Source organism: Etheostoma spectabile, chromosome 2 (genome assembly GCF_008692095.1).
Source record: "Etheostoma spectabile isolate EspeVRDwgs_2016 chromosome 2, UIUC_Espe_1.0, whole genome shotgun sequence".
NCBI lineage: Eukaryota > Metazoa > Chordata > Actinopteri > Perciformes > Percidae > Etheostoma > Etheostoma spectabile.
The window spans coordinates 30,239,686-30,267,322 of NC_045734.1; the positions used below are offsets into that span (position 1 = coordinate 30,239,686).

The 27,637-nt window shown below is 40.3% G+C and overlaps 1 protein-coding gene across 1 annotated transcript in view; it reads left to right on the plus strand.

Moving 5' to 3' along the window:
- Positions 1-27,637, plus strand: part of tenm3 (teneurin transmembrane protein 3) — a 257,341-nt gene that overhangs the window by 163,473 nt on the left and 66,231 nt on the right. Inside the window, 7 exon segments of the mRNA XM_032528287.1 lie at positions 5,641-5,826; positions 15,775-15,921; positions 18,879-19,009; positions 19,166-19,254; positions 23,217-23,336; positions 25,525-25,657; positions 25,942-26,070. Of these exon segments, the coding sequence (XP_032384178.1) occupies positions 5,641-5,826; positions 15,775-15,921; positions 18,879-19,009; positions 19,166-19,254; positions 23,217-23,336; positions 25,525-25,657; positions 25,942-26,070 (935 nt within the window).

Here is a 27,637-nt window from a genome sequence, read left to right on the forward strand (position 1 = left end):
ATGACCAGATCATTACTACTCTGTCACGCTGTGAGTACATTTTAATAAGTTTATTAACTTTGAAAGTACTTTTGTGACTCTGCTTTTTGTTGTACTTTTATGTCGTGACATAGGTCTTAAATTTCAGTCATACATTTCTTAAAAAGATCTTAAAAAGTCTTACATTTGACTTGTTGAAACCTGCAGAAGCCCTGTTAACCTTACAGCAATACTCAACACTGACTAATAGCAGATGTCACATCCCAGAAGGTAGACATGTCTCCCTACTTTATTTAATGGGAGTACTTGCAGTAACTGTGAGCTAACTTAACTTAAATATCTACAGATGTTCCCTGAAGTTGGACGTTGATAGAATATGACCGCTGGCAAACATTCTTTGCATTGCACATTATGTTTGAACTCTTCCCAGAAGGGTTCTGGTACTGTAAAGTTTTTTTAAAAATCTGTAACCATAGTGGCAACTCTAATACAGAGTCAGGCAGGCGGCGCTGCACATTCAAACAGGAGAAACAATCAAAAGAATCAGGATAGCATCACACTTATTCAACAGCTGTGGCTGGAAATGGCAAAAGAAGACATTGTGCACATGTAAAACATGCAAAGCAACATGTAGCCTAGCCTTTTACAGAAATTATTCACATGTAACCTTTATTTTGTAATTAAGTTACGTAACACTGATAACCCCCAACCAACATATTCTCACTCTCCCATTGTGTAAAAGACGGACGCTTGGTTATGTGCCTTTGGTGTTTGTTATTCACGGTAAAAGTCTCCTTTAGCATCAGGTCTCTTGTCGTCACTTTTGGCGCTGTGGGTCGGGACTGACAAGCGCAGAAGAACAGGTTAGTTAGGTTTAGGAATAGATGGCGGGTGGAGTTATAAATGTACATTTCTGTGTCAAGAAGGGAACCTGAACCCCGGTTTCCTGGGTGAAAGCCATGTGTTGTTTGACCCATCCACCACCACAACCAACCTCGTACAGCGGCATTTCGGTCTTTCATACTTTGCTCCACCGTTGTCTTTCTTAATACTACTGTCATCTTACAGTGCCGCAGTGGAGCTGCTACGTTCCATCCAAACGCTGAAGGGTGCTTTTTGCGTTATATCTGACGCTGAGAGCCGCTGACCACCTACAGCTTGGCTTTCCCCATGGCAAAAGCATATTCCCCTTTAGAAGTTAGCCAGGACTTTGAAACAGCCATAAGACTTGTACTTTGAGGATATCACACATACACTTGTGAAGAGAAACAAGGTCAGTGACAAAGCTTGGGGCTAAACCACATTAGAGCAGTAAAATCAGTAACATCTCCAAATCAATTCTTAAACTAACCGGAAGCCAATGAAGAGCAACTAAAATAGACGTTGTATGGTCTCAAGATGACACGCAATGTGTTAGACACCCTGCAGCTGTGGTTTTTACTACAGGAGCTGCAAATAGGAGAGCTGTCTCCTGACAGTGGAAGCAGTCAGAGAGCTACAATCTGGGCGATATGAAAAAGTAGCAGAGAGACGTTTTTTTAGGTCTTTGTAGATCAGTAAGTAAGCTACTAGAACACTAGAAAACCTGACCCAACTGCCATTTTTGACTCTAAACTCACTGAAAGAGTTTAGAGTCAAAAACGGGAACTTTCTCCTTATTATCAAAAGAGTTTCTCACAACACCATAAAGTGTTCTCGCTGTGTCTCCTAATATACAGCTACCATCATGTTAAATAAAGTCATGAAACAACAGTAAATATAATAATAAACAGATGTGAAACTAAATGTCACACCAAAAATTCAACTAAATATTGCACTTCACGATTAGCTGAACTGGGTACTCACCGGGTTGCATTCTTTCAAATCTCGAATTTGAAAACAATTTGTTGTTCAATCCTAGTTGACTATTTAAAAAGTCAATGCTGACTTAAAGTGGCTATATGTAACATTCCATTTGTGTTGATTCTATTCTACTACTTTCGACAAAAGCGGTAGTGTTTTTACCACACCTGCTGTCATGAAGGTCTAAGAGTTAGCATTAGCGCGAGTTCATATCATCATCATATGAATCAGTCATAAAATCATACCAAGGCAGCAATTACGTTTACTCCTAAAAGTATTTGGCAAACCAAATTGTTGCATTTCAAGTGCTTCAAAACAAAATGATGATATAGGTTTTGTCATTGCATTCCCAAATGACTGATGATTTGCTATGCAACAACAAACCTATATGATCATAACAGCACAACATCATTTGACAGTGCCTTCTGAAATTAATTTAGCTGTTTTCTGATCTGCCACTGCTATGGACATGGTTTGGGAAGGTTAGGCACAAAAACAACTTGTTTAAGGTCAGGGAAAGATGGTGGTCATGCTTAAACGCACCATGGCATGGTGCCCTTTGGATGCTTTTATATAGACCTTAGTGGTCCCCTAATACTGTATCTGAAGTCTCTTTTATATAGACCTTAGTGGTCCCCTAATACTGTATCTGAAGTCTCTTTTATATAGACCTTACCTTAGTGGTCCCCTAATACTGTATCTGAAGTCTCTTTTATGTAGACCTTAGTGGTCCCCTAATACTGTATATGAAGTCTCTTTTATATAGACCTTAGTTGTCCCCTAATACTGTATCTGAAGTCTCTTTATATAGACCTTAGTGGTCCCCTAATACTGTGTCTGAAGTCTCTTTTATATAGACCTTAGTGGTCCCCTAATACTGTATCTGAAGTCTCTTTTATATAGACCTTAGTGGTCCCCTAATACTGTATCTGAAGTCTCTTTTATATAGACCTTAGCTGTCCCCTAATACTGTATTGAAAGTCTCTTTTATATAGACCTTAGTGGTCCCTAATACTGTATCTGAAGTCGCTTTTATATAGACCTTAGTGGTCCCTAATACTGTATCTGAAGTCTCTTTAATATAGACCTTAGTGGTCCCCTAATACTGTATCTGAAGTCTCTTTTATATAGACCTTAGTGGTCCCATAATACTGTATCTGAAGACTCTTTTTTATAGACCTTAGTGGTCCCCTAATACTGTATCTGAAGTCTCTTTAATATAGACCTTAGTGGTCCCCTAATACTGTATCTGAAGTCTCTTTATATAGACCTTAGTGGTCCCCTAATACTGTATCTGAAGTCTCTTTTATATAGACCTTAGTGGTCCCCTAATACTGTATCTGAAGTCTCTTTTATATAGACCTTAGTGGTCCCCTAATACTGTATCTGAAGTCTCTTTTATATAGACCTTAGTGGTCCCCTAATACTGTATCTGAAGTCTCTTTCCCAAAATTGAGCCTTGAATTCCAGCCACTAGAGCCAGTCCCACACTGAGCTTTCCTTAGGCTGTGCCATTTTTGAGTCTGTATCTTTTGAAGAGGAGGGGGGAGGGGATGACCTCATAAGGGGCAAGTTTCCAGATTGGCCCATCTGAGTTTTCATTTTCTCAAAGGCAGAGCAGGATGCCCGGGGCTCGGTTAACACCTATCACCATTTCTAGCCACTGGGGTGGTCATAGGCAGGCTGGGGGAACTCATCTTAATGTTAAAAAAACTCATAAAGGGACATTTTCATGCCATGGAACCTTTAAAGGAAACCAAACTTGTCAATAGAGGAAATGGGAAACACAATTAAATGCTTTGTCGACCCATGTATCCTGTCTGACCTCCGCCCTAACACCACCTTCACATTGGCACAGCAGATACAGCTGCTGTATCGAAGTCATTAACTCCCTAAGGAGATTCGCAGGCCGCATGCAACTGGGTTCAGACAATGCAAACGAGTGCGGTGGGAAAATAATCGTGTCTGTTGCTCATCCACACAGCAAATTTGAGCCTTTGGAATAAACTCTCTGGGAGTTTAAATCAACTCAATTTGAGTGTACATGTGAGACCATCAAATAAACTCTAGGGCAGAGTTAAAGTAACTATTTTGTAGGAGTTGATCTTTTAACCCTTTTCAGGAGTTAAAACTGAACTACTGTGGGAGTTAAACACTAATCCCATGTAGAGTAAAATAAAACTCTAACCTTGAGTCAATTTTAATGTAAACTCCTTAATAGTGTTAACAATCAACACTTAAAGTATGTTTTATTTAACACTTATAGAGTTGATATAAAATTAAGTTTTAGGTGAAAAAGACTACATAAAACAAAAAACAATACACCACATTACATTATTTCTACAAATATTTATTTGTATTGACAAATCCATAGTGTTTAACAATCCATGCTACATGAATACTTGTGTAACAAGTTATTTTTTGAATAAAAGTGCTTTCTTTACTGACAGTGTAAACCTTTTTTCAGCAAACATTCACTTAAACAATACAACTTTCTAAAACAACATAAGAATTTGAATCACGCCCATAGGACATTTGGGCATCAAACGATTTGAAATGCTTTAATGTATCCCTTTCTAGAACAAAAATCTTCCTAGGGATGCTTTCACTTATTTGGAAAGCATGAAAATGGTCGTGGAAAAAAGTTTCACGTTCAACCAAAACAAAAACAACTTTCCCATTGTCCATCTGCAGATGCGTTAAAAAAATTGAACTCGTACGACTGATGGTTCCTATCCGACAATCCGAGCGTAAGTTAGCGTTGCTGTGGAATTGATAAACAAAACTGAATTCTTAACTTAAAAAAAGTAATAGTGATTTCATAACGACATGTTGTCATGTAATTTTTTTAATTTTAAAACTTATTAGGGCAGTTACAATACAATTAAAATGTATAGTTAGCAACAGACATTGAAATATTGACTTTATCCGGCTACACATTCAACCAGCCGACTTTACATCCTGGGCAACTTTCTCCACGCAGCAGCCTTTCTGTTTATATCTCTATAGCCCTCAGCTGACTGAGAGAACGAGTCGTTCTAGTCTCATATCCGACGCTTTCAGCGGTGCAGTACGACGTCCGTTGGGGGAACATTGCGTATTATGGAGCTGATTTCGAGTGCCAGTGTGAAGGCGGCGTAAAGGGTTTTGCGCTGTTATGACAATGTCACGTTCTTTCTATCCTTGCAGCCATAATGTACATGTCCAGTAGAGGTCATCTGTCAGCAGAAGGACCCAAGTTGTTTTTGGATTTGAATAAATGAGCAATGTTATCTATTGCTTTGCTGCCTGTGAGGGAGAGAAAAAGAGAGAGAGAAACAAGTGACAGTATTGATGCAACAAAAGAGGTGGGATATAAAAAAAGCTGGAGGAGGAATGCAGATCAGTAACAGATGGCTTGACATAAAAACAAAGACAAGAGGAAAGGAATATGTGTGTGTGAGTGTGTGTTCTGTTTGTGTTGCCTTTGGCTGTTACGTGAGTATTGTCTTGTCAAAACCGTTAAACACACATCCAATTAAGTCACGCCGCTTCGTATGTAAAACACACACACACAGATTCACAAACGAAATAAACTGGTTCTTGACCTTTTCTTGGGATCTGTCAACAACATTCAAACACACTCAACAACACACACATAGGTACAATCCTGTCAGTATCATGATAAATCTTCTCACAGCATATTCACAGTATTGTTGATAATGGTTCAGTACAGTATTCATGTTCCACAAACCTACAAATGCAGAGAAGATATCACAGCTACTGTTGTGTTTCTGTGTTTGCATGTGTAATAATATTTCTTCTTTCGTTGTCCAACAGAGGTGTGTGAAGTGGTCTGTGGCAGCCACGGCGTCTGTTACGGCGGCGTGTGTCGATGCGAGGAGGGCTGGACAGGAACTGTGTGTGACCAGAAGGCCTGCCATCCACTGTGCAGCAAGAATGGAGTGTGTAAGGAGGGGAAGTGTGAGTGTGACCAAGGATGGACAGGGGAGCACTGTAATATCGGTGAGTGGGATCACAACACACGCGCACACACACTACACGAAAAGTGTAAGAAGGGAAAGTGAGACTGCGAGATGTTTCTCAATATCCCCAAAAAATTGTATACTTTCACACGCAAGCGTTACTTATTCCTTTCCTAAAATGGAAATGAGTGAAATGAGTATGTTCTCTGTGCAAAGAGATTGAGAGGAAAGCCTTTCCCAAACCATTTTTACTTTTGGGTTGCCAGATAGCACTAACAAGACAATAAAGTTATACTCCAATTTGGCATTGCTTCATGACGAACTTAAACTTCAGTCAATTTTTTTTTTTACCCTTGGTATCGAAATCGGCATCGAGAATCGTGTTATTTTACTGTGTTTTAGTATCGTGACACCCCTAATAGTAAAGGACGTGTTTTTCACATTTTCACAACTGTGCATGTAACCTCAGATAGCTTATCTTGACATACACTGGCATCTAGCAGTGGAAAAAAAACGTAAAACACCGACCGAACCACTGAAGAACAGCTATTACTCATTGTTGATGGAAAGAACCCTTTCTTTCCTTATTTTGCTTGGTGTCTACCGTACCTACTGACATTGGATTGTGTTTTTAAGTGAGTATCCATGTCGAGTTGGAAAACATCCTGTTGTGTTGTAACAGTTAAACGGTGAAACAGATGAGAACGGGGGCCTTTGTTGCTGCTTCAGTTCACCACCGCGAAAAAAAGCAAAAAAAAGACAGCTACAGTATTGCTGGGAAAGAGTTGCAAATTGGCTTTAGTTATTGTCACAAACACACACAGACAGACACACACACAAACACACACACACACGCTGACACGTGGAAAGGACGTTGAGAGCATAACGACAAAGAGATGAGGGGAAATCCACTTAGAGTGCTTAGCCAACAGTGTTTGGACAGATTGTATGGCTGGGGAGAGGATACAGGCTCGCTCCTTTCTTCTCCTGTCCTCTATTCACTAACCATCACATTTACATTTTATGTTAAAGTCTGCTGGAAAATGTGACCTCACTGTGACTGTTTCCATATTCATTAATTTGCTGTTTTAATATTTTCAGCATGGAAATATCTCAGCTTACGTTTTTCTTAAGCCAGTGCAATCCATATGTACACTAGTCAACTGGTTTTGGACCCAATAACCTTCCCTCGCGTTAATGAGGTGTCTTAGATGAATATGATGAAGAATAATAGCGTCTTTCTGTCCCTTTCTCTGTTTGTGTCTAATTGAAATTCTCCCTCTCTCTGGTGTCTCCTTTCACTGGTGGTGACACTGGAGGGGTTTTGTTAGGCAAGGCAAGGCAGCTTTATTTGTATAGCACATTTCAGCAACAAGGCAATTCAAAGTGCTTTACACAAAATCAGTTAAACAGATAAAACACAAGTAAAACAGTTAAAAATCACAAGCATTAAAACCGGTAAAACACATGAATAGACAGTTAAAAACAAAGAGAAACATAAAACACAAGAATAAAATTTACAGTGCAGCATAAAATTTAAAGAAATGATTAGTCATTTAAAGAAAGGCAGCATCAATAGAAAGGTCTTCAGCCTTGATTTAAAAGAACTGAGAGTAGCAGGGATCTACAGGTTTCTGGGAGTTTATTCCAGATATGAGGAGCATAGAAACTGAAAGCTGCTTCACCTGTTTAGTTCTGACTCTGGGGACAGAAAGCAGACCTGTCCCAGATGACCTGAGAGGTCTGGGTGGTTCATAGTGTAGTAGCAGATCAGCAATATATTTGGACCTAAACCGTTAAGTGATTTATAAACTAGCAAGAGTACTTTGAAATCAATTCTTTGAGACACAGGAAGCAGTGGTAAAGACTTCAGAACGGAGTGATGTGATCCAGTCTCTTGGTCTTAGTGAGGACCGAGCAGCAGCGTTCTGAATCAGCTGCAGCTGTCTGATTGATTTTTTAGGGATACCTGTAAAGACCCCGTTACAGTAGTCAAGTCTACTGAAGATAAAGGCATGACAAGTTTTCCAAATCCTGTTGACACATAAGTCCTTTAACCTTGATATATTCTTAAGGTGAGTAGGCTGACTTGTAATTGTCTTAATGTGGCTGTTAAAGTTCAGGTCTGAGTCCATGACTACACCAAGATTTCTGGCTTTGTCTGTTGTTTTTAACATTGTTGTTACTATTCTACTGCCCAATATCTGGACTAAATGCTCTCTTTCTATCTATCTGCTTCCTTTCTTTCCCCCCCCCTTCCTTCTTAAAGCTCACAATCCGGACATTAGAGTAAAAGGTATTGTGCTCTTTTCTCTTCTTCTCCTCATCACTTGCTTTTTGTCGTCGTCCCTTCTTCCTTTGCCGTTCTCTCCATGTGAAGCTGTGGCTGCTTCAGTGGTTATTTTATTTACATATTTATTGCGAACTTATTTTTAAATTTTGGATGCCTTGGATATCTTCTGTTTTTTTCCGCTCATCCCCTCTATCGTTTTGCCAGCTCTGAAAACATGCACTATTACTGTTCATTTCAGGATTGTCCTTACCCAAATGCACAATGGCTTTTTTTCTGTTGCCTATTAGGATGCAAACTCAGATACTATCTTATAAGATAGAATTAAAACCTGGAGAGGTTTTTTTTTACCTTACATGTTGATTTTACAAATGCTGAGACACCGTTGAAAATGAGAAGATGTATCTCTAGGGGTTTATCCTGATAAAATCACATTTAATAAACCCTCTGAGGTCTAAGGGCACTTTTAGATATCTTCTTGAATTCTCCTTTTTAGGGTGTTTAGATATAAACTGATCCCCATGTGTTTTATATCATAATGTTCAGACCAAACTCAGCTTTCTATAGAGCTGTTCCAGAGCAATGCATAAAGACATAATTTGGCTCTAAAGTGGAAATATTTCTCAAACATACCTACAGTCAATGGTTTCGGCGCTTGAAATGCCTTTGCAAAAGTCTTGGGTTCACAAAAGTAGCTTAATATATAAATAAAAATTGTAAATAAATGTCTAAAATGAAATTTCGTAATATCGCTTTTTGAGTAGGAGTGTTGTCAAACATCGCTTGGACTCACTGCTGCGTCTTTTGCCTCTCAGAGGGTTAACACTGCGTGTTTGTCATCAAATGCCTACTTCAGCCTCCTAAATTTCTTGAAAAAAAAACCGGACCATATTTGCGGTAAATTGTTATTTTTCATCAAAAGTTAAAAAGAAATAGCTCAGAAATTCAAAATCTGAGGAAATGAATGAGGTATGTTTACCTCCATCATTAGATTCCTGGCTTTTTACCGTTGTGTTAGGAATTGGTTTGATATTGCTGACTTGTTTTTTAAGGTTGCTTTACAGCTTGTTACTGCTCTTAACAATCACATTTAGTGACGTGATCCACTTTCTAGTATGTTGAAGCTGGATCAAAAAAAAGGGGGAAATTAAGCATGAAACAGAACAAGTACCGACAAAAACAAAACAATGAAAAGAAAGAACATACTGAGTTGTTAATGTTCCACTTATTCCCTAGTAGATACCCTATGTTTGAATTATATTTAAAACTTCTTTGTGTTTGGATGCAATACTATTTATGTTTTTAGAGACGTTAGTCCGGGACAGGCAAATTAATTTGGACATTTCTGACGTAAAAATGAAATCCGGTCTGTTTTATAGTTTTCCGAAACTGTTTCTCTCCTGTCCAGTCTAAAAACCCAGGCGTATTTTACTGTGCGTAAATTTTTTAAGCAACCAAATCTGACCGCAAGTTGGCTTTTGGCCAAAGATGCAGTCTCCCTTATTTTATACAAAAAATTGTGAATTGCAAGTTTTTACCAATCGAAAAGCAAGGGCCCTTTTGCACTATAAAACCAGAAAATAAATTCGGGTTTTAAGCCTTTTGTGGCAACAGGGAATATTCTCAAAAAGGTGCTCAATTCATTGCCCAAGGCAGGCGTATGGGGCAAGGAAAGAAAAAATTTTTGGGATTTAAAGGCCTTTCCTTACATCAGGCAGATACGTCCCCTTGTTTGGTTGGGGTTTTTGGGCTGTAATTTCGTGAACATTGAAAAGTTCCCCATTCATACATGGAAAAAAGCCATACCCTTAAAACCAAGTCGTCGTGCCATGAGCACTCCATAGGTGGAGGGGTAAGGCCTGTAAGGGCATCAGTGGGGTAATGGAGTGTTTTTTCACTTTCCCCACCAAATTTTTAAAATCCCGGGCCAAACTCCCAAAACCCCCACTACCCCCCTTTTTCCTTTTTGCACCCGTCATAAAGGTAGGGGAATTTACCATATTTTTATTTCTCTTTAGAGAGCTGTAATATTTCAACTAATTGTTAAAAAATAATGCGAAGAATATAATACTTTTTCAGCCCAAATCATAATTTTTTTAGTTTTTGTTTTTTTTAAGTTTTGAGTGAATTCTAATTTTTTGGGTTATATAATCACTGTCATGTGACCCAGATCATGTGATAACATAAATACATAGCCTATGAAACAAAGAACTCCTCTTTATGAACATAAAACATATTTTCTAACAGTATCCCCTTCTTTTTGCTATGAACGTGAATAGGTTCAATTGCCAAAAATAATGAAATAATAATGAAAATATCTAGTCTGACCAATAGTCACTTCTATCATTACAATTTAGCATATCTAAACAAAATCTATCTATCTAATCTCTATCTAAAACTATTACCAATCATACCCCTTAACCCTCATGTTGTCCTTGGGTCAAATTTGACCCGTTTTCAGTTAATTTTTTATCACAACAAATGGGCCGTCAAAATAAGCGCTGAAAATGTCAACATTAAAAATATTAAAACACTTTTTAAAACACATCAAGAACATCAATAAATGCACCCACAACATTGAAAAAGTGACAAAAAAGCAATAATGTCGAAAAAAAATAAGACCAAAACAATTTTATGGTTGACGGGAAGACAACATAAGGGTTAAGACCTTAGCTAATGTAAGCAATCAATCGCGGTTAAACAAAGTGGGGGGGGGAATTGGCAGACAATTATGTTATAATTGTTTCAGGCCTAGCTGTCAACTGTTGAGGCAAGGAAACATCTGCTGGCCTGAAGCTGGAGAGTGGGCCTGGAGCTGAGGCTAGACCACCAATCAGCAACCTGAGTGTGATGAACTGACTGACATAGCGTCAATATTAAGCATGTCCCCAAACAAGCAGTAATCCTGTGATATAGTATTGCTTTGCCATATAGCAATATCTGGCTACTCCACAAAGCATTTGAGCACGTTAGGAAAACATGCTCTGGTTTAATGGTATTTCTTTAAACCAATCAGAATTGTCTTGGGCGGTGCAGATGTTGGATGATTCTACAAAAGCCAGCAATATGTTCAATGCCAATGTTTGAGACAACTCTAATTAAGGTTAGGCAACTAAAACACTTGGTTAAAGTTAAAATAATCCAATTGAAATCGATTACGGTAAGTCTAAAACATTCTGGAACCAGCCTATAAAATAAAGACCAAGTGTTTAAAACCACCTGGGGTTGGTGCATACACATCATCTGGATGGGCTCCTGGGGAACGGCTGCAGTTTGGGTCCTAAACCACGCCCCCTCAATGTTAAAAAATCCAAATAAAAAATCAAAGTGCACGTCAAATATTATTTTCCCAATTATGTTTTCTGTCATTTTAAGTAGTTCTGATCCATTTGTTCAGGTGTTCATTTTTCGGATATTAGTTATTTGAAGCTATAAAAACAGGATAAATCATTCATTATTACATAATGATAACATGACTTCTAACTTGGGTCCAAAAATGCTACATCCTACGCTTCCCATAATGCAACTCAATGATGCCTTTTGCTCTTTATTGCTAGTTTATTCCTAGATTGTGAAGTTGCAGTAGCTCAGTCTGTAGGGAATTGAGTTCAAGTCCCCATACGGACTAAGGTATGGGGGCGGATCGGTAGCTGGAGAGGTGCCAGTACACTTTCTGGGCACTGCCAAGGTGTTCTTAAGCAAGGCACCAAACCCCCAACGGCTCGGGGCACCTGTAAAACAGCAGCTGCAGCCCCTTCAATCTGATATCTTTCCATTAGTGCATGTGTACTGAGTGTCGGTATTTCAGGCCTGTGTGTTATGTGTAAAAAAATATTATTATAATTATTAAAACTCCTGATTTACAGTTAAACACTCTTCTTGTCAGCATCTAGTGGTTATTAGAGGAACCGCAGCTCAGGACACGAGCCGTGGTTGCTGCTTCATCCTGCCTCTACTAACTTCTTCTTCCAAATGTGCTACATTTAGTATATCACACAGAATATGTGATATCGTATACCAGTATATCATACAGAATATATTAAACAGTATATCAGTATACAAATTTCAACTTTTCAACTTCTATTGTTTCACCCAGATTCTTTTTTATTCACTTAAAGTTGTTGTTTGAGGACTTCTACGATTAATCAAATGGGAAAAAAATCAACTGTGCAACCTTTTTGTAATTTTTTGATCAGCTGCCTTTGATCCTTCTTCCGTCCTGTGTGATTTAAATGTGAACAGAGACAGATTTGAATGAACTGTTGAGGTCCTACTGCTGTGTCTCCTCTGTGTTATTGCAGTCCCGTGATCCCAGCTCTCTCTCCCCCTCCTCCTTTTCCTTTGGCTGCCATTTACATCTGTCCACCACAGAGAGTATATTTGGCAGTGCTGCTTTTGTTTCAATTTACTTTTTTTCCCTAATTTTCCTCCCTCTCTCCCCCGTGCCCTCTCCTATTCTCAGGATATAAAGGTAATTCATGCCAAAGACTTAATAAAGGCCTTACTGTCCCAAAATACAAACACTTCACACTCTGCTTTGTTAACTTAAACTTTATTTGATTCTGATTCATTCCATTTTTTTTCTTTTTCTGCCTATTATTCTTTTTTTTTCACGTCAGTCTTCCTAAACGCTCGGTGTATGCCTTTTTTTGTATTGTCTTATTGTTATACTTCTGTTGTTATTTCTGCAGTCTGCAGTTATTAGTTGTTTTTCTGTAACATCTTTATTGTCCCTGTCTCTGATTTCCACACACAAAACACAGACTATACAGATGAAGATGCACTCAAGCACATACTCACAAAAATGGAAATGCTCGCACACACACACACACACACACACACACACTCACAAGCAGACACAAACCCAAGATGTGTGACTCCTGTTTTGTCTTGCATCCACAAGCCTGATATTTATATTTATATGTATGTGTGAATTTAGCCAGCTGCTGTTTCCTCTGTCTCCCGTCTATGTACCTTCACTTTTCTGTCTCTCTCTCTATTTTCTTCTACTTTTCCCCTTTCTCACCACTTCACCCTTCCTCTTTACCTCCATCCCTTTTTCCGTCTCTCCAGCTGGGCTTTGCTTGGTTCCGACACTTAGCGTTTATCAAACTGGTTGCCAGCCTCACTGTCTTTTCTGTGATGGAGGAATGTCAAACAGAGGCATAAAGTATAGCCTTTGGAGGCATGCAGTCCAAACCACCCTGCCCTCCCTATACTTTGTGCGCTGTGTATCTGTCTACCTGTTGTGTTTTCACATGGATTTTAACCTGTGATTTTGTTTTTCCCTATTTCTAAAGCATAAGAACTTCCTTTCAAAGAACAGTCTTTGTCAGCTCGCCGGGTGTAAATTTCCCTCAGATTTGGTTAGACTTTACACTTTAAACTGATAAACTCAAATTTTTGGATGTTCTGCTTTCGACTTAGATTTTTCTTTTTCTTTTTTTCTTTGTGTGTATGGCAGTTTTCCATCACCATTTTATGTAACAATAACGTCTTCTTTCTTTGTTTACAGATGAGGAAAAAAAACTTTTATTTGAATTCATTTCGGATTGAAGCCATGCAGCACACAGTAGCCATTTTGGCTGTAGACAATCTTAGTGGTTCATGTGAAACTACAACGTCAGTGCATTTCAATGCTGACTGTGTGTCTGTCTGTCAGTCTGTGCCTCTCACATGTGGGTTAATGTATTGATCTGTCTTATTTGTCTATCAGTTTGTCTTTCAGTCTGTCACTCCATTTGTTGGAGAAAGGTTGATCACACAGGGCCAAATGCCTTTACACACATCAGGTTTGAACCAATATGGGTCTTTGAAGGTACTTTGGTCTGAAGCTAGCATTTTGTACTAACATACAATATGTGTAAATTTATCAGAAAAAAACAAACTTAAGTAATGAGTAGTCTTGAGAAGTCTTGTGAGGTGAGAAATCTTCTGAAACAGCATTCATACCTTTAGACTGGGGCAGAAATACGAATATTAACTGAAGTGTTAGGTGAAAGCCTTTCAGGTTACAGCTGACCTTGAGCCTGTTTATTAAGTATATTAATATGTTCATTCACGTACCACTGACAAAATAAGCTGTGCTGTGGGGCCGGCACTAGTCTCGCAATGCCAGACCTTCCTCCAAAGCGCTGCGGAGGAAGGTCTGGCTAATCCACACAGCATTCTGGGATGGAAGAAAAATGCAGTGGTTTATTGGCATTTCCTTAAACCAATCACAATTCGGCGGGTGAAAATTGATTTTGGCGGGTATCATTGTAAAGTTACTAGGGTGTTTTTGTGTGTTTGGCTTAGTAACGGAATCTTTATCTGGCAACACTGCTTGTAGTACTAATCCTACATTTCCCATGAACACTAAGTCGGGACATGTTGTACAGTAGTGATGGCCAAATGAAGCTTTGTGAACCAGTGTCTTTATGTTCTGAGTCCACTCGATGGCGCTCTTGGTTTTAAGAGAAAGACCTAAGGCATTGCAATTCAGTGTATTCTCGAACAATTGGTGAACAGAGAGCGCCATCTAGTGGGCTCAGAAAATAAAGACACTGGTTCATGAAGCTTCATTTGGCCATCACTATTGTACAGCCATTGGCTACACTGAAATGGAGAAGACAAATAGAAGGGCGCAAAACAAACCAGCAGGAGGAGCAGACATGTGAGATATGTGGCTTGTAAAGAAATGGGTCCAATTTTTACTTTTATAACTATTAGGCGAGAAATCTGTGTTCAGGTTCAGTTCTCCCTTTGGAATCAACACACTCAGGACCTGCTGCTAGTCTAGTAAAGAGGTGTGGCGGTGGTGAAACCCACGTGACACAGATACAGGAAATGACTTAGATTTGGGGCGTCCTAGTTCTTAAGCATCTCTCTTCTAACACAGTCTTTCCAAAGACTATGCAACGATAAAAGTTACACAATACAAGTTTCTTTTGCTGTTTTTTCATAGTCATTGCTTTCTTTAAATAGATTTGTTTCTGGTAATGCTTCATTACTACACACAGAAATGTCTGCAAATACTTGCACGTTCTCACCAGAGTGCCCAGAGCTGAGCTGCTGTTTTTTTTGTCTAGACGGACATGTTTCAGCATTTCCATTCTGCATTTTTTAGTTAGTTTGTCCCTCGTGCTCCAATTGCACAAATACAAAGGCCACGTAACAACTCACGTATCTGAAGCAAAGTTGCAATCCTAAGCTTGTTTTTGCGCTTCAAGTCTACTTTACTATTTTACTTAACTGATGTGCGTTACACAAATGTGTGTATGCTGCGAGCGCTGTTGAAACATTTCTAGTGCACAGCAGTACAGTGCAGCTTATACACCATTGTAGGCCTTGTTTTTTTGACATTCGTGACAATTTTACCCTACCAAAGATAGGGAAATACCTTCAGGGGTATAGGAGGATTTTATGAAACCTGTAATAATCCTTCAAAAGCCTTATGCCTTAAAACAGGCTTCTTCTTCATTGCCCCATGGTGGCCTCAGTGCTGTTTCAGAGGTTTCTCCGAGCTGATAGGGAAACACTGAATATTTTGCATTCATTATCATCTTTCAGAGCTCAAGTACAAAATTATCATCACCTTCCTTCAAAAATGTATATTGGTTGAAGCCTATAGTTCCCACCCTGATGGCAAGGCGTGTCCCCAGCCCACTACCTCACTGCTCTAACTTTTCTAAATGTGTGTTTGTCCACTGTGCCCAGAGGGTTGTCCAGGTCTCTGCAACAACAACGGACGATGCACTCTGGAGGCCAGCGGCTGGCACTGCATCTGTCAATCAGGATGGAGAGGGGCCGGGTGTCACGTGGCCATGGAAACACTCTGTACCGATGGCAAGGACAATGAAGGAGGTATATTTGTGTGCACACACTGTACGAGTGTGCAGATGCATGGTCAAATAGAGGACCTGTGTTTGTTGGATGGATGGACATGGATAGGGTTAAAACAATGAAAAATGTGGCCAAACCAGCAGGATGTTAGCAGTTAGCAACTCAGGGTTCAGGAACGAGTTCAGTCTTCAAATTTGCATTTAAAATGATAAAATCACATGATGTAGAGAACCGTGGATATTTGAGTTATGCATCCATGCGTGGTTCATTATGTTGTTTGAAACATGCAATATTAACTCGTTGTGGCATACAGTATTTGAAACCCTGTACCATGATTGTATGCACCCTCCTACAGATATGCAGTGAACTGACAAAAAATGAAAAGCCAATCATCCCAACCCCCATTCGCACTTGACTCAAAGTAAGACAACAAAGGGAATGTAGACATTAGCTGATGTCAGTATCTAGCATATGTTAGATGTTATAGCAAGTGAGAGAGTACCTACCTAAAGCTATATAAGCAGACATCAGCTTATCTTAGATGAAAAGGTATGTCACGTGGAAATCCTTTTGAAGCTTTATGTTTCAAACACAGACTCGGTATTGACTAAAAAAGGAGGTGTGGTGTGGGAGCAGAGTCGAAAGACCATCCCATCAGTGTGGCGCCGATTTCCTGCATGTCTTCCCCCTCTCTCTCTCTCCCCTTTCTCACCTAGCTGTCCTATCAAGTACAGGTGGAAAAGCCCAAAACATAATCTTTAAAAGAGACATTCCCATCTTATCCAACCTGTCCTCTCAGGGTTAGCTGGTGGAGCAAGTTGAGCCCTTTAAATACTTGGGAAACAACATTGACACCTGCCTGTCCTTTGCACAGAACACCGACTTTGTGTTCAAAAAACCACAACAGCGCCTTCACCTGGATCTTAGGATCTTAGGACTTTTCATATCAGCAAAGACATTTTAACTCTGGTTCACTCATTGCATCCAGTTTTCAGATAATCGGCCCACCCCTAACCTCCCTTTCTGAACTTTACAACCGCCCTGTGATCAGGAGAGCCCTCTCACCCCCTCCGCCACTCTTTCCAGTTACTACCATCATGCAAGCGGTACAAAGTTCCACTGGCCTGGAAAGATATTTACAAGAACTCTGTCATTCCCTCTGCAGTAACCACTCAAAACAACATTAAATAGACACTGCGCTGCTGACGTTTTATCGTTCTATTAAAAAACCTGTTCTCACTAACATCTTGTAAAACACAGACGCTCGGTGAGTGTCTCTCAGCGTCAGATACCTAGACAAAAACTGACTTTCACCCAGGAGATCAGGGTTTATGTCCCGCTTGTCAAGAGAGTCCCAACGCTAAAGTAGACTTTTAGCGTGAATAACAAACACCAAAGGCCAAGCGTCTGTATTTTATGTGATGGGAGAGTGAGAATGTGTTGCTATCTATCTATCTATCTATCTATCTAATGCAATCAAAGTGATCAACTGATGAACTGGCTTATCTGCTGCCACCTGCTGAGAGCTGCACACTGATGTGTAGCGCTCCTGCAGTGAGCGCTAACCTCCATACGTACAAAGTTCAGATCTGCAGCTGCCAAAGGAATGCAGAACATGTAGTATCTTCCTTGGTCAGGATTGGGTCCTTTATGATTAGTAAATGTGCTGTAGTATTCAAAAGGCACTGGTACCATTTATTTTTAATTTTAACATAAGCAGTCTAGAAAGGGAAAGAAGTTTTAATAAAACTCTGCTGTTGTAAATTCTAAGGGGATTATTAAAACAAAAGACATGAAAGTAGTCAAAACAATCAAAGTAAAAACAACCATGAACTAAAAAAATATGCTATCAGCAGTTTCACCCTCTAAATAATACTCTGAGACACAGAGTTAAACCTTAAAACCAGAACTAGGTTTGATGAGAGCAGTGTGGTGATTGGAAAGGTGGAGAAGAAAGAAGATGAGAAGGAAAGTCTGTGTTTGTGTGTGTGTGTGTGTGTGTGTGTGTGTGTGTGTGTGTGTGTGTGTGTGGTGTGTGTGTGTGTGTGTGTGTGTGTGTGTGTGTGTGTGGTGTGTTGTGTGTGTGTCTGGTGCCTGTTCACCAGATGTACAACTGACTTTTATAAACTAACAGAAACAAATGGCAGCCCACATTTTATTACCTCACATTCCTCCTTCCATCCTTCCATCTCTCCATCTGTCTCTCTGCTCCAATCCTCCGCACTCTTGGTCCCTGTCCTTTACTTATCCCTCCTTTCCTAATCTCTCATCTCCTATCATTCCCCTCCCTGCTTCTCATCATTGCAGCCCTCAGTCCTTCTTCCTTCCCTCTGACTTTATTTTTCTTGGCAGTGCCTTGTAAACACACTGCTCATTCATCCATTTCTTCTTTTTCCCCTCATCGGAAAAATCCAGAGTACAAGGGAACGGTCTTCTTGTTCTTTTTCTCTTTAATACTACTACAAACCAAACCATCCTCGTCCATTTGCCACAGTTGGTTCTTTCTTTTCATTACATTCTCTCCATCGCTGACTTCATTTATTCCTTTCCACCTCATAACCCCGTCCATGTTTGACTTATCTTATTTGGACAACACAGTGTCACTCTTGTCCTCTATTCCTCTTTAAATCTTGATGGTGTATGTGACCATACTCTCCATGCATTAGCGTCCAACTTTATCTCTTTCTTTATCCCTTCATTCTTAATTCTGCTTGGCTCCTCTGCCATTTCCTTATCCGTGCATTGTTAATTATTCTTAATCCCTTCATCATCCTTCACTGCTTCTTATGTAATCCCTCAGTTGCGTCCTCATTCCTCCATCCATCCATCCTCATCCTGTTTTCATCCCTCATCCACCTGTAACGTTTCCATTATCAATTTAGTATCGCTCCATACATTGACCTTCCATTTCAGGTCTCAATGCATCCTTTTTAGGTTTCTGAATATAATAACTGTGTGTGTGTGTGTGTGTGTTCCAGATGGCTTGGCTGACTGTATGGATCCAGACTGCTGTCTGCAGCCCTCCTGTCAGAACCAGTTATACTGCAAAGGGTCACCTGACCCGGCGGAAGTGCTCAGCCAGTCTCCGTCCTTATTGGCTCCCCAGCAAGTAAGGAGCTCCAATCAGAAACAAATTCAAAATAAGAACTGTCATTTGCCGGTACACAGATCCACATCACTTCTTCAGTGTAGCACAAGATACCAGCGAGGGGTTACAGGAAGCAGCATCTGTCTCTGTATTGACTTCCTTTTTTATTTTCCGTAGGCTGCGAGGTCTTTCTACCAGCGCATTCACTTCCTACTTGGTCCTGAATCCACTCACGTCATCACTGGTGACAGTCCATTCAATAAAAGGTAATCCTGTCTCTGTTTGTGTGTTTTCCCTCGCTGAGTAACATCAGCCGGCAACATGATTGGTCAGACAGGTTGTCAACAAATCCACCGTTTAAACCATGCATTTCAAACCATGTCCGTATGTATGGATAAGATGGTGAGTGAAATGTAATCCTAACCATTAGAAGTGATACTACAAAAAAAAGAAGATATACTTAATATTATATTATGTATATTATTTTTATTCTTAGTATGAGTTTGTGCAACTTATTCTCATGAACGGGTTTGTACGATATCGCACAAAAAGTTCTGCACACCGAAACATATGATAACATACAAAAAGACGAGTGAGTGCCATCGGCTGCAGAGCAACCTGCTACAGAGTGCCAGTTGCTAGCTGTTTAGGTATAGAGCTAGAACAGTGACAGTAACCGGTAAATTGGCATTGACAAACACAGGTTACTGTCTCTGTTCTGGCTCCATATTTAAGCAGCTACATAGCTTCGTGCCACTGACTATGGTGCTGGTCAGTGGTAGTTGGTGGTTCCGTTCCTTGAGAATAGGTGACTGTGAGCCGGGTACAGAGCGCCGCAAGTTGCCGGTTGGCAGAGGTTACAGTTAAGTTTAGGCAAGAGAAAATAAGCATCTTGCGGTGACTAGTTGAGTTTAGGAAAAGATTGTGGTTTAAAATGAAAACACTCCCAAGCAACATGCTTTTCCTGTTTGAAAGTATCCTCTTATGTGCGGTACGGAAAGGCAGTTATTACTTCCACAACAATGTTGTTTTTCATCAAAGAAGTGAATTAATGAATAATTAGTGTCAATTCTATTTTTTACTTTCTTCAGCGCTGATTGTGACTCATAATTCTTCTACCTGCAGGTTATAGCACACCCTACTTTATCTACAATAACATGACGGTTGCAGGTTGGCTCTGCTTTCTGTCCACATGAATAGAACAGAAACGTTAGAAGGAGAGAGAGGTCACAATAGGTCTTCCTTTTTCTTTTCTTTTTTGTGCCAAAAGCCATTTCTGCCACATCTGCCTCGGACAAAACATTCATTAAACATGATAAGAGAGAATGAAAGGGTGTGTGTGTGGGGGGGGGGGGGGGATAGTCTGTAAAATACAAAGAGTGAACGGCAGAGCTACTGACAGGGAAGAAACATGACAGCAATTCTGTTCAACCGTTTTTCTTTTGTCACATTCTTCATGCTAGTCTGAATGTTCCATAAGAGCAGAGGGCCACAACCCTGTAATAAAAATGTCCTGTATTTCCATAATGGAATGGGCCTGCAACCTCATAATAAAAAAATGTTTTATTAGACCTCAAAACTGTTTTTGAGGTCACACAATGTGTGTGTGTGCGTGTGCGTGAGTGTGTGTGTGTATATGTGTGTGCGTATGGTTAAAGGGTGGGACTATTACACTTTAGAATGCAAAGAAATGTTGTTTTATTTTCCTTTTTGTGTGTGCTAACAGTGACAAACTTATACACACAAACTTGTACAGGGAGACAAACATACACAGTGGCATGTGACATGTCGAAGCACAACTGTCCATGCACAACTTTCAAAGAGAGTGCACATATAGACGGGATTTTAAGCGGCATAGTCAGTACGATGCACACACGTGTAGAGAACACGAATGACTGACAGCTCATGAAAAGATCAAAGTTCTTTTTGTGCCAAATTGGAAAATGTTCCTGAAAGATTCCTTTCTGTTAGCTCAGAGTTCCTAATTAGATTTTAGCCCTAGTGATCTGGTCAAAACATTAGCTGGAGGATGGTTTTGCACTGAAACTGCAGGAAGAAGTACCTGTTTTAATAAAACCTGTGCTAAAAAAAACTTTCTGTGAAGCTGATCGATAGTACTTTGATATTTAACCTTGTAAATCCTGTATTGGCATAGTTTTGCATAAGTAAAGCTGCCTGTTTACACTGCGGTCATGTAACACATCTGGTGTAGAAGTCTGGTGTATTTGGATTTGGATGGTAAACAACAGGGTTTTCAGACATACGTCCATTACATATATTTCAATCAATCAATCAATCAACATTTATTTATATAGCACTTTACAGCACCAGCAGGTGTCCAAAGTGCTTTACATCATCAAGAAAACAAACACAACATTCACGTGAAAGAAAAACAGACAAAGCATAAAAAACAGTAAGACAGATGAAGTAACGTATAATCATCAGAAGAAGAGTTGTTGCACCACTACTGTGTATTAAAAGCCATTCTAAATAAATAAGTTTTAAGTTTTGATTTAAAATGAACAACATCCGTTATAGTGCGAATGTCTGTGTGGAGCTTGTTCCAGAGTTTTGGGCCAGCAACAGCGAAAGCCCGATCGCCCCACTGCTTGTACCTCGACCTCGGGACTTCTAGAGTCCGTAGATCGGAAGACCGCAACAACCGATTTTGCCCACCCAAAGTTAAAAGCTCGGACAAATACTTTGGGCAAGGCCATTTAGGGCTTTAAAAACAAACAATGCAATTTTAAAATCAATTCTAAAACGCACCGGAAGCCAGTGTAGAGTAAAAAGAACGGGAGTAATGTGTGCACTCCGAGAAGTATTTGTGAGAAAGCGAGCAGCGGCATTTTGCACAAGCTGCAGACGTGCGATGGATTTTTGATTTAGGCCACCATAAAGAGCGTTGCCATAATCGAGACGTGAACTAATAAAGGCATGAATAGCCCTTTCCAAATCGTGCCTGTTAAGAAAAGGCTTTACTTTAGCCAGGAGACGAAGTTGGAAAAAGCTTGTTTTGACAACATTGCTTTTCATTGCATTGCATTTCAGTCAGGTAAACTCGTCATAGATTTAACCATTTGTTGCAGCAAATGGAAACACAGTTCTGCATGGCACGGCTGGCTCCACTCTTGATAATGCTCCCTGGACCAGCCGAGCAGCATGCTAAGCTAGGTCAGGGAGCGCCGTGCAGAAACCTGGGTATAATAGAGTGAGCCAAAAGAAGGACACTGAATACCATTTTAAACTTTAAGTCATGATAGGACTCAGAACTAGGAAGGTGGAGGCTGGGGGGGAGGGGGGCGGCATTGCTAACACTAAGCTTAATAATATCCCTCCTTGATTTGTGCAGTACTCAAACAGCAGGAAACTGTTGGTTGTGTGAGGGGTGGGGGGGGGCTCCTGTGTTTTTTTAACCCTGCTGATTGTTTGGGATAAGAGCTAACACTGTGTAGTCTGGGTTATGTTATCACTGCTAGTACAACTGCCTCTAATTGAATGTGTCCCGACAGCTGGCTGTAGCTGACAGTTGTTTATCAGTGGCTGGTAAATGCAAGGATGACTGCATCCACATTTATCTCTAGACTGTATTTTTTTTTTCCAATGTGTTGCTTTTATTTCTAAACATTGAAGATTAGGCTACATTACAAGATTACATAATAATGAGAAGAAAAAGAGTAACTCCAATAGACAACATCATCAAGTTCGCATGAATGTGGCTCCTGAAAGCACTGGTGTAAAACTGCAGTGTAGTGTGGCGGGGATGTGCAGGCATGCTGTGAGTGCTGTAGTAACATCAGTGTCCCACTACAGTGCTCCCCCGCTCCCACAGCTCAGCAGTTACCGCCACAGTTGTTGTTTCAAGTGATGCCTCACTGCACTCTGATGATAAGAAAGGCACTAGGGTCTCTCTGTGTGGACGTGTGTGAGGGTATTATTGCATGTCTGGCCCAACACAGTTTTCCAGCACTTGTGTTGCTGAACCACAGGGACTCGGGTCAAAGATAGGGGGTAATTTGTTCAATTCATTACAGTAAACATAAGGTAGCTTCTATTGTAAGTGATGCACAGTGCAGCTTTACCAATTCATTTAGTTTAGAACAACATACATTGCACCCCCGCTGGTGGGAGGGCACCAAAGGGGGTGCAATCATATTTCAGGGCTGGTGCCACCCCGTGCCCCTCCTCTATCTACCATATCTCTCCCTCTCTCTCTCTCTCTCTCCAGCTTGGTGTCCATAATTCGAGGTCAGGTGTTGACAGCGGACGGGACACCTCTGATTGGAGTCAACGTGACCTTTGTGGACTATGCTGAACACGGAAACACTGTAACACGCAAGGATGGCATGTGTGTACTTCTTTATTTATTTAAATGCATATACGTTATTTGCAACCTGTTTTAATATGTATCTTACGTTATTCCCCAAAATTGTTTTACGCGAGCCTTTATTTATCAAAGGACAGTAGATATGCCTTCTTAACTAAATGAATTATCTTGACAAATGGAACTGATGGAACAATGTGTGTGAGAGCGGCCAGAGACTAAAAGGGCACCTGATGATGAAAAATCAGATTACCTGTGTACAAAATATACCGTACAGTGTTCTGATTGAAAATCTGTAGCAGGCATTAACTAGGAAACTAGGAAATATGAATTATTAGACAAACCTATAACCAGCTGTGCAACACTTTATGTCCTCACTAAAGAAACATATTGAATCATTTTGATTCTATACTGCTGAGGTTTATGCCTGTGAAAAGGAGTTATCTCTGCCGCGTTGTTGCATGGTCTTGGGGGCCAGTTGTTGGCTTTCTGTTAATCATAGAATGTGGTCTAGACTAGAGGACTACATTGAGATTGGACTCCCGCCGATCCTGTGGGACCCAACACAAATCTCGCGGGACCAGCGGGGGGCCCAGGGGCCGCGGTTGGGAACGGGCGGTCCAAAAATAGACAATTTAGGATTTAGGAGCGCTGTTCCTGATTAGTGCTGTAACCGACTGTTAGGTCTGCCTAGCAACGTTACATAAGGAAATCAGCTACGCATACGGGGCATCCAGTTAAACACCAGCAAGCACTATATTAACACTCCTCTACTCCCTCTCTCTCACACTTCTTTCCTGCGGGATCCTGTCAAGAGGGAAACTGTTAAAAGACCGGGAAACAAAAACCAAATCTAGCAAACCACAGCCAACAACATGTTCTAAAATAAGTGAAATAAATAAATGGAAAGAAATGTCACTTTGCCCTTATTGCACTTAAAGGAGTAATTATTACACTTGAATGTAATTATGCACTAGAACGTAATTTCACTACTTAACACCAATATGCATATTTATCAAAACTACATAATAAAATAACTACTTTCCAACATCAGGTTAGTTAGTGTTTGATTCCTCCCCTTTCAGTGCAGTTCCTCTGGTCCCACAGGTGAAGTAAAGCCACTGCCTCAATAAAGGATCCTGGACCTGTTTCAATGTAGTGACTAAATGAACATTGGACACAGTTTGTTGCACAAATTGTACCCCTCTTTCCCATTGTCACAAACCAAATGCGCAGAATACTGGAATCAGTGGGCCTCACTCTTTCCAATGTCCATCGTGAAAGGAAACCATAACCATAAATCTGCTTTAAAAACAGAGAAAACAAGACACTTGTAACACAACATGGTTCTTATATCCCTGCTACACTGGCACTCTTCTCTATCCAACCGTGTCCTGTGGACATACAGAACTAAATCAAACTAATAAGCAGCCTACAGTACCACTGACATTATAAAATAATGACAAAATAACAAATGTGTCTATTGACTGTGATAAACTCCGCAAATAGTTTGCAGCGAGACCTCCCTTCTGCAACACTGACATATTTCATTGTGTTTGTGGGCAAACCAAACAATACATAAATGAACCACCAAAGTATGGTTTACATCTTGTACTACCTTGTCATCTGCAGGCACCTTTATCATTTCAAGTGTTATACTTGACAGATACTTGCATAAAACATTTGATGAAAAGCCAGTTTATTTCCAAATGAAGGGAGATCAGTTAAATCCCATCTACTGTATACTCCCCCTCCCTCCTATCCACCCCAGGCTCTATCTTCAATCTAAAGCACTTCAGCTGAAGAGGTGTGAATAAGACTTGCATTGGAAATGCATTGAATTCAAAAGAATGCATCAATCACTGCAGAACACACACACACACACACACAGAAACAGAGAACAAAGAGACATGCAAAGGCACACACTCAACAAGATATGAATAAAACAAGATAGACCATCATAAATCCAAATGTAAATTGTTGTGGAGCAGTTGCAGAACTTAAATATAATTTATCAATAAAGCTGTGAGTATAAAAATAAATAGATATCTAAAACCAACACAAAAAATGTATGTAATGCCCAAAATATAAAGATATATTTATGCATGATACGTGCCATGAAGATATCCAAATGAATGATTTGCAGCATCAGTATACAAAGTAACACTTACAGTACATATTTTTTTGCATGTTTGTTATTGACGTGCTGCAGGTTCGATCTCCTGGCCAATGGCGGGGCCTCCTTGACATTAAGTTTTGAGCGTGCTCCGTTCCTCACCCAGTACAGAACTGTGTGGGTGCCGTGGAACGTCTTCTATGTGATGGACACAATGGTCATGAAGAAGGTGAGCGATGTCACTGCTGTCTGTCTAGATGTGTGTCTGTCCTCACGGGGACATGGACTGATGTCTGCCTGACACTGACTGATCACGCAGTCGTTGAAATTGTTACTAACATAATGATTTGATTACTATGTGGAGCAGGGTGACATTCCTATTCTTTTTCATGACGTATACGCTATCAGACTCACACTGACAGACTAAGTGAGTGACTAATGGACTCATTGTTTCAACAAATTGATCAGCGAATGAAACGACTAACTGGCACATGTTATGTCTGGTTGTTTCAGGAGGAGAATGACATTCCTAGCTGTGACCTGAGTGGCTTCATCAGACCCAGTCCTGTCATTGTTGCCTCTCCTCTGTCTACGTTTTACAAAGCTTCAACTGAGGACGGACCCATCATACCTGAAACAGAGGTAAAAAATCCAAGTAAAATATCCAAGGTCAATATGTATACTATTCCTAAAAATAAGATTTCAGTCATAATTGTCAATGGACAGTATTGTACTGGAAATTTAAAGAAGCTTTTTATGACATTCAAAGTATGGGCTGGAATTGCCAAACCCCCAATTCCGGAACAGCGTCGGAGTAATTAGGTTTCCATTAAAGTCAATACGTGTATTTCCACTGACTGCGGAACGGCTGCGGAACAGCTGTGCTCCGACTCTGCCTCAGCTCCGGTGATCCCTAGCCCTCCAGAGCAGATCTGCAGAGCTTCTATTTTTGCCGGGGAGCTCCGCAGCAATTCAGCACACGGCAGATAGTGCGGGACAGGAAGTCAAACAGGGAAACAAAATAAAACATTCGGTTAATTTAAAAAAATAAAATAGAACGTGCTCACGGCGGATCATATTTCCCTGCACTACACCTTGAAAACACAGCACAGAGTTGTTTCCCCTCTACTCTTCTGGATGGAAACAATTCTACATGAATTTGCAAGATCTCGTGGGTCCTCGAGACTTCACCTCATCAACAAAACATATACACAATACATACGTATTGTTGACGATCTGGGCCATTTGACAGTGTAAATGGGGTGGTAGTAGCTCAGTCCATAGGGAGTTGGGTTGGGAACTGGAGGGTTACTGGTTCAAGTCCTCGTACGGACCTAAGTATGGTGGTGGACTGGTAGCTGGAAAGGTGCAGTTCACCTCCTGGGCACTGCCAAGGTGCTCTTGAGCAAGGCACCGAACCCCCAACCGCTCGGGGCGCCTTTCCATGGGCAGCCCCCTCGCTCTGACATCTCTCCATTAGTGCATGTGTAGGTCCTGAGCATGTGTGTGTAATGCAGGCCTGTGTGTAATGTGTGTAATAACAACAGAGTGAAAAGTGTAGTTTCCCCTTGTGGGATTAATAAAGTATGCAAAAAAAAAAAATGTCTACCTTACATTTTTCTATATCATTTCTATCGACATGACGAAAAACCAGCAGCTGATCTAAATCATGGCAATATTTATGTCATTTGGACAACGCTTTACGATCTTTTCATGTTATGTTCACTTTGCACAAGTTCTTGAAGAGTAACTGAACCCCTTAACCACCGTTTTTCAGCTGTAAGCCAATGTATGTGGATATTTAGCAGCGTCGTAGATGGATTCTGGTCCAAATATTGTTATTTTAGTCCAATATAATTAAGTATTTGAATTCTACATTTAGTTTAGTCTTTTAAAGGACAAATGAAAGAAAAAGAAAAATAATTTTAGTTGTTTACTCTCTTTTGCTATGAAGGCAAACTGTCAAAGAAACTGCTAACACACAACACAGTAACAGGTTTGCTCCTGGACAGACAAATAGGGATCGAAAGAAACACCACACACACACACACACACACACACACACACAAACACACACACAGATCATTACCACAGCTGAGGAACTGTGGCTCTGTAGTGGTGCGCGCACACACACACATACACACACATCGAGCCCCACCCGGTGTCCTGCCTCTAATTTTCCAAAGGCCTAATAGCACATTTGTGTGTT